This window comes from Dendronephthya gigantea, unplaced genomic scaffold (assembly GCF_004324835.1).
Source record: "Dendronephthya gigantea isolate DGI-Jeju-01 unplaced genomic scaffold, DenGig_1.0 000157F, whole genome shotgun sequence".
NCBI classification, from domain to species: domain Eukaryota; kingdom Metazoa; phylum Cnidaria; class Anthozoa; order Malacalcyonacea; family Nephtheidae; genus Dendronephthya; species Dendronephthya gigantea.
The window spans coordinates 130,654-139,913 of record NW_021163167.1 but is presented as its reverse complement, the minus strand read 5'-3'; the positions used below and the strand labels follow the sequence as shown (position 1 = coordinate 139,913).

General features: G+C 37.4%; 1 protein-coding gene across 2 annotated transcripts; it reads left to right on the top strand.

Annotated features, from left to right (window-relative positions):
* Nucleotides 1-3,751: 3,751 nt before the first annotated feature.
* On the top strand, nucleotides 3,752-7,943 carry LOC114537440. Of its 2 annotated transcripts, XM_028558479.1 has the most exons (6): nucleotides 3,752-4,897; nucleotides 5,088-5,428; nucleotides 5,574-5,692; nucleotides 5,800-5,920; nucleotides 6,258-6,340; nucleotides 6,811-7,943. In XM_028558479.1, the coding sequence occupies exons 1-6, from the start codon at nucleotides 3,763-3,765 to the stop codon at nucleotides 6,893-6,895; spliced, it is 1,884 nt and encodes a 627-aa protein (XP_028414280.1). In that variant the 5' UTR covers nucleotides 3,752-3,762; the 3' UTR covers nucleotides 6,896-7,943. The 2 variants fall into 2 exon arrangements, with proteins under 2 accessions (XP_028414280.1, XP_028414281.1); XM_028558480.1 differs by lacking the exon at nucleotides 6,811-7,943 and having other exon boundaries at nucleotides 6,258-6,344.
* Nucleotides 7,944-9,260: the final 1,317 nt, after the last annotated feature.

Below are 9,260 nucleotides of genomic sequence, written 5' to 3'. Positions count from 1 at the left end.
GGAAGCGAAATTCAGCTTTACACTCGTCATTGCAAAGATTATCCAGGTCAAACTGTTCGTAGTCCCAATATGGCAAATCAAGATTTGTTGATCTGTTTACATCATAGAGCATTAAGAACTCTTTGTCGTCAATGTAACCTTCATCGTGGGCATGCAGTAATGCTATTCTATTTTCTCTAAAACTCATCTTTGTTTAAGTATGGAACCACAGAGTGCTATAACATTTTATGACGTTTCGCGGCAAAATAAACATTTTACCGAATGAATGCTACACGAAACGGCGACGGCAACGCCAACGCCATAAATGAAGTTGCCGTCGCCGTCGCCGTTGTGCTTTCGGAAACTCTCTATTAGCTGAGCTAAGGACAGGACCTCGCGAAGCTGCACGGGTCTATTTCACGCGAGTTTCTATCAAGTCACAGGAGGTAGCGAATAAAACGATTAACGATACGCCTACGCAACCGAAAAAGGCTGATGATCAACAGGCTATGAACTTGCACAATTATCAACAAGGCTAGTGTCAGGGAAAATCCCAAGAAAAAATGTCAATATAAAGAGGGACTTCCCCATACTTGGACTTTGGCAATCATTATACACAACAACAACGACAGTTATATGTAGTGGAGCGCGTAGATTAGACTGAGCAAGCATATGGTGTCATTGTCTTTCTTCTCAGAAGACTAAAAGCTAAATTAAATAAATATCTGAAGTAAATATGACATTCCTACAATATATGGTATTAATCTTTCACTATAAATCATTATGTTACGCAAAATGAACAACAACCTGACAAGATTTGCATCGCCACCGGCCAAATATAATTAGCTTTATAGGGAACAAGTAAAAAAATTTCTTGCAAATTTGTTTTATAGCACTGCTGAACCAATAGCATCTTTGTAAGTTCATCTTTGTAAGCTAACACCAGAAGCGAAACCAGATTAGTTAGTGGAAGGGAGTCCTAAAGTTAGATCCCCTATTTATATTTGAAATAGAGTAATTTACGCTGTCAAATGTAAATTGTTGTCGCTAAAATAAGCAAATGAATCAGACAAATGACAGGATTTTTCCAAATTTGCCAGCAACTTTTTTTATTTTGAGCAAATTCTTAAGCAAATTTTCCCTCTTTTGGAGCAACTTTTTGGCAATTTACTAGCACAATCTGTGCGTGCCTACCGGACGAGATAAGTGATACGTTTAGTTCACATGCGCAGGCTTGTTAAGTATCATGTTTAAATATTATATCGAGTTGTGTCTTCGGAAACTTTGCACCGGAACTAGTTGTTGAAGCAAAATACGACCACGCTTACTGTTTTAACTCTTGAACAATTGCAAAGACATAAAATAACAGCTATTTTTACCCGTCGGTCGTTAGAAAGTTCGTTATTCAGTTGGGCAGCTTTGTCAAGTTTATCATGAGACATGTCTGAACAAGTCGAAACCTAGCCTATTCATATATACGGCTAAAATAATGAGTAAAGACTGGTAATCAACAACGTCAACGCATTTATTGGCTAAGACGGAAAGTTCATATTGAGATAAAAGTTGTTGAAGGGTAAATAATCAGTCAATTCATTACGGAATAGTACATGCTTTATACATGCATGAAAGTACAGATCGAAACAAATGAAGACAGTCTATATAGCTTTTATGGCCATTCTATGCATTATTAATTAATTTTTGAACCATGCTAAATTATGCAAATTACTGTCAGCTATTTGAAAAAGGGGAAAACCTTGCCTGGCTGCAATAGGAGAGATCTCCCTTTTTGATTTAACAGCGGGTATTTTATTTATATACGTATTTACAATTCCAATTCTCCCAAAAAATGGGTGATTTTGTCTCATAAAACCGGCCCAGCTCAGAATACTAAGTAGGGCTATATTATTTTGCAATTAGCTATTTCGGGCAAATAGATCCTGGTTACATAATGGCGTGAAATATTGAGACGGTGCTAATCTGTGTTATCAACCGGGCGAGCTGAAAAATTAACTATATATATAGTTTTACCGCGGTGATGCGTTTTAAGTTTTCTGGTATTGCAGTAAGTCTGCTAACCGGTTTAGATCACGATATTTAATTCAATAAAGCTCGAGATTCAACGAAGCGTAAGAGGACTTTGAGGTATTGAAATAAGTCTTTATGACACCAAACAAGCACATGCTATTGTTGTGATGATTATACGACTGCGAGGATCATGTTATCTGCTCATTTCAATACCTCAAAATCATCTTACGCTTCGTTGAATCTCGGGTAACCGGGCTCATGTAAACAGCCCCTAACATATAAGAAGCCACTTGAATAAGACGTGACCCGTGTCCGGTTTACACGAGTCTGCCAGTCCCGTCAAATGAGACGCGTCTTATCTCAGACGCGAACAATATACCATTTATTTTACTGTTGTAGAAACGCGTTCAATGAGTTGTGTTGTATAATGTTGTACTGAACGAGTTTAATATAAACGAGTTAGCTTGTTGCACTATCTTTCTAACACCAGTCTGTAAAGGCGTCCTTTCCCTACATATACGAGCTTAAATAGGCCTTATCTTGAACTAGCGAGTTTAAAGTTTGAGATCACTTTGAATCTAAATCTTTTAATTTGCCTCTTTTATAGCTCAGTTAAATGAACCCTGTTTTCTTAAGCCCACGCGTGCATTTCGTTTTATTTATTGACTATATTGTTATTGAGTTCGGTCAGCTTGATTTGCAAACTCGACTCTGCATGATCTTGCTGTAAACTCTTTGTCTTTTTTGCTAAAATACAAACGGTGCTTTTGTTTGCGTTTAGTAAACTGCTAAAATGAAATTAAAATAAATAGTGCGATGCATGCAATTTTCACTAACGCAACTTTAATACTAAAAATAAATGGGGAAAACCCATCATCTTACGTCGGGGATTCCCCCTTATATTATATGTATATATAGCCTGGTGGCAGCAGAGATTATTACAGAGGATAGGTTTACTAACTTTTTAAACTTACCAGCTCTAAGAAGAAGTTATAAAAGACATTCTTGATTTAAGAAGGTAGGAATTTAACGAGTGATCTATAGTATTTGTTTCCTTATTAGAAAGACTAAGACTCAGAAGCATGCATGGTGATACGCGATATTTCATGCCCATGGAACTTCGATCTATCCGAAAGGAATGCAATTTCGTTTGTCTAGTCGAACGTATTTTTATTTAATTTGTTTCTCTACTGCAAAATGTTACAAGTAATCGTTGATTACAAATGTTACAAATTGCGTTGATGATTCGTTTGGCCGTAATGATGAATTGTATTATAAATTGAATATATTCGTTCTATTTATTTCACGTTTAGAATACTTTCCACTGAGCATGGGGAGCACTGTTCGTAAATCTGTCAGTCACTTGATTGGAAGAAACCCAGCTGATGATAAAGCTAGATGTATTCAAGGAGAAGGGCAGGACGTCACTTATCATTTGATGGACATGAACTTCACGGCAAACGTTTCTAATAGTGTTCTACGCAAATATTCGAAAAACAGCAGGTGTCCTAGAGTATTAACAAAATACCCAAGTTCGGAGATGCTCAATTTTCCTGCTAGGTCTATTAATAATTATTCCGAAAAAAGAAGTAGATTTTTGGAGTTAGAAATACGAAAGCGCATTATACACGTATTCATTCAATTAACGAAATTTTCGCAACATCAACTTTCTCAACAAATTTACGGTTTTAACTTACAAATTCCATCGTGTGATAGATATTATATGCAGCCAGCAGGATAACGATTGTCTCTACTGAAATGTTAACACTAAGCGCCAAATTAGGTGACGATTTAATAATGGAAAATAAAAGGTTGTTAAATGAAAATGAGTCGGTAAAACTGTTATTACAAGAAAAAAATGACCTCATTGAAAAACTTCAGGAAGAGTATCTAGAAAAAGAAAGTCACTTCATAGAAGAGAAAAAACATTTAGAAAGTGAAATACTGCAGTTCAAGAAAACAATCCTCAGTCTTGAGGAACATATAAAGGGACTTGAAAACGATAAAAAAGATCTGTTATCCGATGTTGGAAGACTTTACGTTGAAATCGACTCCAAAATAAGCAAAGAAAAAGATATCGAGATTTTTAAGAAAATATTTCCCAGCAAATCCGCTTCCTCTGTAAACGCAAGTGAAATATCCGCCGAGATAGTCGTGTCTCCTGAAAATCATCGCACTGAAGAAAATATTCCTCGAAATCAAAACCAACCTGCAGACCGTGTTGGATCAAGTTCAGGCGTGCTCCCTTCAAATGAAAGCAATGGTTCATCTGAACCGCTGCGTTTTCCAGTCCAAATACAAGAAACAGATGGTGCTGATGAAGGGAATACATCTCTTTCGTCAGCAATATCTTCAGTCCATAATGCATATAAACAACTATTGCTAGCCATTGCCAATAGTTTGCTCACCGGTGATGTCATTAAGCTAAAAGATTGGGCTCATGAACAGTTTTCAGTCGCAACGAATCTTACTTCAACCGAAGTCATTCTTCAATTGGACCGAAAAGGTGTTATAAACGCATCGAATACAAGCGTGCTTCGCGAATTTCTCAAGTCGATTCTGAGAATTGATTTAGTTCACCTCATCGATGAATACAACAGCGGAAACTATGTTAATTTGAGAAGGATGGTTGTTACAATTAAGGAAAAGAGCGTGAGCAGCACACGGGAAGTAAATCGGGCGTACGCATCTCGTAGAATTCCGTCTCAACGAGAGATATCTGAACAAAACCTTCCCCCTGTTCGTAAAGACACTATGGTCATGCCTCCTGTCAGTAATCAACATGACATGGCCAATGTTCATTATCAGAAGCCCAGCGAAACTCTCTCAAGACGAAATAGATTGTCCACGCATGAAGATGTCTCTAATGACCGTTCAAGAGATACAGCAAGAGGTCGGTTTGAAATAACTTTGATCTAATTTCACAATTACTCCCGAATTTTGTTGCTTTTAGATGTGCCACTTCGGAATAAATGACCATTGAGCAAAGTTGGACACTATTTCTGCCGATGTTCTTTATTTAGCGATATTTTTTTGTAAGAATAACTAACTTATAAAGCTACAATTTTTGCAATTATTTTCAGGTAGCGAAAGTAGATCAAGAGAAGCAAGCAGTGGGCCTACAGACAATACAAGACATCAAGAGCACCGAACACGTGCTCGTGACCAAAACGCACGTTTCAATTTTCCTTCCACGTCAAATAATCCAAATGGTCGGTCTGAGAGATCAAACAATGTGAAGAAACAAACAGATAGGTGGTTGTGTAATCACTACAAAAGGCGTTGCATGGTGAAATTTGAATGTTGTGATAAATACTGGGCTTGTCATCGTTGCCACAACGAGACGAGCACGTGCCAGCAAAAGAAACTGAAATCACGTGATACGACAATGGTCAAGTGCATGGAATGCGGTAAAGAGCAACAGGTAATGAACAATAGGATAATAGCTAATTTATTTCATATGGAAAATTCACGCACTTGTGGGGATTTTTAATTCCCCCCCCTCTTGAATTTGCCGTATATTTTTTGCAACTTTTCCATAGCAATTTTTCTCCATTATCTTCTTATAGTTCGGTCAATTTTGTGTTTCATGTAACACTCAATTCGCTGATTTTTACTGTGGTCTTTGCAAGCATCTTACTGGAAGAGATGATCATCCTTATCATTGCGAGAAATGTGGTATTTGCAGGTAGGAATTTTTGCTATATAGATAAACTCTATAGATCAACTTAATAAAATGATCATATACTTCAATTACAATATCACAACTAACTTCATGACAACTTATTATTGCAGGATCCATGGAGATCGTTCATTTCATTGCGACGTCTGTGGTGTTTGTCTCGATGTTCAACTCAGAGGAAATCATAAATGTCGTCCAGATTCCGCTCATGACAACTGTGGTATCTGCCTAGAGGTAACTATAAGCGATGTTTAAAATTTACTGTCATTATACCATTGGCCTATCTTCGCCCGGACGCATAACCAATCCAATCTGGCTATCACATTGACCAATCAAAAAGGCAAGAGGTCAACGAATAGTAGCGGTGGAGGGAGCAAAATCTGAATCCTCCTTGATGACTTCACGTCATAGTAATTAGTTTCCGGACACCGTCTTTGCAGTTTAGGTTTTCTGCTTTAGGAAACCCAATTTACTATTAATTTTAGTGAAAAAAACTTGGGCTACTTGGGTACTCTCGTGTAATTAAATATATCATTTTAAAAATTTAAAAATTTGCTTCATTTTTTTGCAGGATGCGTTTACGGGATGCCAAATTTTGCCATGTTCCCACAAAGTTCATAAAGAATGCTCCAAGTTAATGATTCAAAACGGAATGTAAGATACATTATATACCTCCTATAGTTAAGACTTTCCCGCTGGCAAAAAAACTCCCCGTTATCAACACTACGTTTAGTTGTATACGAATGTCATTCTGACGTATGAAAATTGGTTTTGGTGTCAAAACTGTTGCCACATTTTGTTTACCCCTGAAAGTGAAGCATGATATATGTCCACTGCATAAGCGTTTACTCGATCACATACGCCAGGGTGGGAACGGTATATTAACTAATCTTATCGTGAAAGTGGGCTCTTACACTTTTAATCTGACACACAACTATAACTTAATGTTTATTAATGATCTAATATCCGTATATTGGTAAAAATTACAATTTTTTTACATGCAGCTGTTTTCAACATCAAGTTACTAAGCATGGCCTGCCCATTATGCATGAAGTTGACCGTGAGAGGTGACCGTAAGATGTTTTTTCATGCTATTTCTACAACCTTTTTCATTCTTTTTTCAGGACTCGCTGCCCAATATGTCGAGAAAGTTTTGCCCACAAACTTCAAAGAAAACCAGTTAGAAAACAAACAATAAAAACAAGGTGATTAAAGTCAGTAAACCACTCTGATCTCTTGGAATTATGGGGTGAACTGAAGATTTGCTGAAGACTGATTGGGACATGCAGATGATTACGATAGTATAATTCTCGTATTTTTGACGTCACTGGACAATTATCAGATAATCCAGAAGGCAGAAATTTTCGTTTGCAGCGAGTGTGGCAAAACTCGTTATCTTAAACCAAACCACATGATGCAGGCGTGAGCAAGTAAATAAATGAAGATCTTGGATGGAATTTACACGTTGCACGAATGGCACGTTGATTGGGTGGATTCATTCAGAGATCGACCAGAACATACATTTTAGGGAAGCAATGAAGAGAAAGTAAAGGAACTATCAATATAATCGTAATTTTAGGGTCTTTTTTAATTATTTTGCATAAAATTACATGCAGTATATTAGCGATTTAAAAATTTTCAAACTAGGGCATAAACAAATAAGTCTCCTTTAATGTGAGAGTATAATCAAGATGGAAGCTTTCGATCATTCTCATTTAACTTTGAATGGTAGATAGATAGATATGAGATGGTATATTAATTTTCACTAAAACATTACAGCTATAGGCTAAATTACGTTTAGTTTAATAAACTGCTGCCATCTGTTAATAGCTCCTCAGTGAATTTGAGAAATAGGCGTAAATTTGACATACCTAAAGTTAAGATGAACCGTTTTAAAACCAGTTTTATAGTTAGTATAGCTAACTCTGTCAAATCAGTAATTAATTTTTTCTCTACTCATCTACATGCATGCATTTAAAACTTTTATATCTATGTATATATAAATAATTTTTATTCTATTTGTAAGCTTATGATTCTCATCGTTTGAAATCTGTTTAAAACAGTTTATCTGCAAGGTACTGGCGGCGTACGACGAAAGGGACCAAACGAATTCAGCAATTGATAATGCTTCTTGGTATGATGTTGATGCCTGATGGATGTACTATATGCATAGCGCGCTTTTGCATTCTTTGAGATCGTGTGAGAGGTACTCGGGTAAGCTATCATAAAATGCTGGGCAAGCATATTCCAACAGAGATCTGATACACAGTTTAAAAAAATTGAACAAATTCTTTAGTACCAACATTAGAACGTTTTAGCTGAGATAAAAAAATAAAGTCGTTTGGACGCTTTTTTAACAATTTCAGTAACATGTTCGTTCCACTTCAAATTATTATTTGATGCTCTCAGACCTAAGATCTTAGCATGGACTACAATTTCCAGAACTTTATCATTTATTGTGATAGGTTCCATGCGCCAGTTGTATCAAGCTCGTTTAGCTTAAATAACACTCTTACATCTCTCTTGAATGAGTTAACTTGAATATTATGCACTGAATATGTTGTTGTAAACAGTATCTTTGTATTAAGGACAAAACCATTTAGTCAGTCCCTTGTTGAATAAAACGTTAGACTTGCTTTCTATTTTGAACTTATCCGCCGTTCAAGCTAAACGGGCTTGATTCAACCGCCACCAGGTCTTTCTTCTCTTTGGAAAAGCAGATTCGCATTTCTTTGCACTTAGATTCATTAAGTTGGAATTTATCTGCTCTGGACTGGTTGGCAAGGTCGTCCACTGCATCTTTACTATGACTTATACTTCATTTTTCAGGATGGTTTCACTAATGGTTGAATCTTCAACATACTTCCACATCTTTACCCGGGAAGACAATGGCGTAGGAAGCATCCAGAGGTTGGGGGGGCACCAGCTTCTAGGGGCACTTTTGGTTAATAAAAATGACGGTTAAAATGGTTAATAAAAATATATATATATAGGGACGGTTTGACTCAGGGACCGCCGACCGCAGAACATTTTTCGTATTTCTTGGGCTTCGTACTGCTATGGGGTCCGGGGGCATGCTCCCCCGAGAAAATTTTGAGATATAGGCCTCTGAAATGGCCGTAAATCCCTCTCAATTTAGGGATTATTGGGAAATAGGAGATACTTTTTTCTTTCTTTTCGCTTCCCAAAAAGGCATTTTTTTCACAAAAAGGGCACTTTTGTTCCCTTGAAAAATCTTGGGGGGGCACGTGCCCCCAGTGCCCCCCCCTTCCTACGCCACTGCGGGAAGACAAGGTCATTAATCAAAATAACGAACAGCCACGACCCACGTTTTGTGCCTTGGGGTACCCCCGATGGTATTGCACCCCACTCCGAGTAACACTGCATGCTGGCCAAGGTTAACTCTTTCGTGACAAAGGCGGTAAAAGTCAAAAAGGCGGTAACCACGGCTGCATGGCTCAACAAATTCATCAACGATGAAATATTCCGCTAGTTTGGATAGAATTGGTGTCAAGGAGATAGGTCTAAGGTGTTTGTTGTCGTCCGAGACAGGTTTTGGCTTGGGTATTGGAAT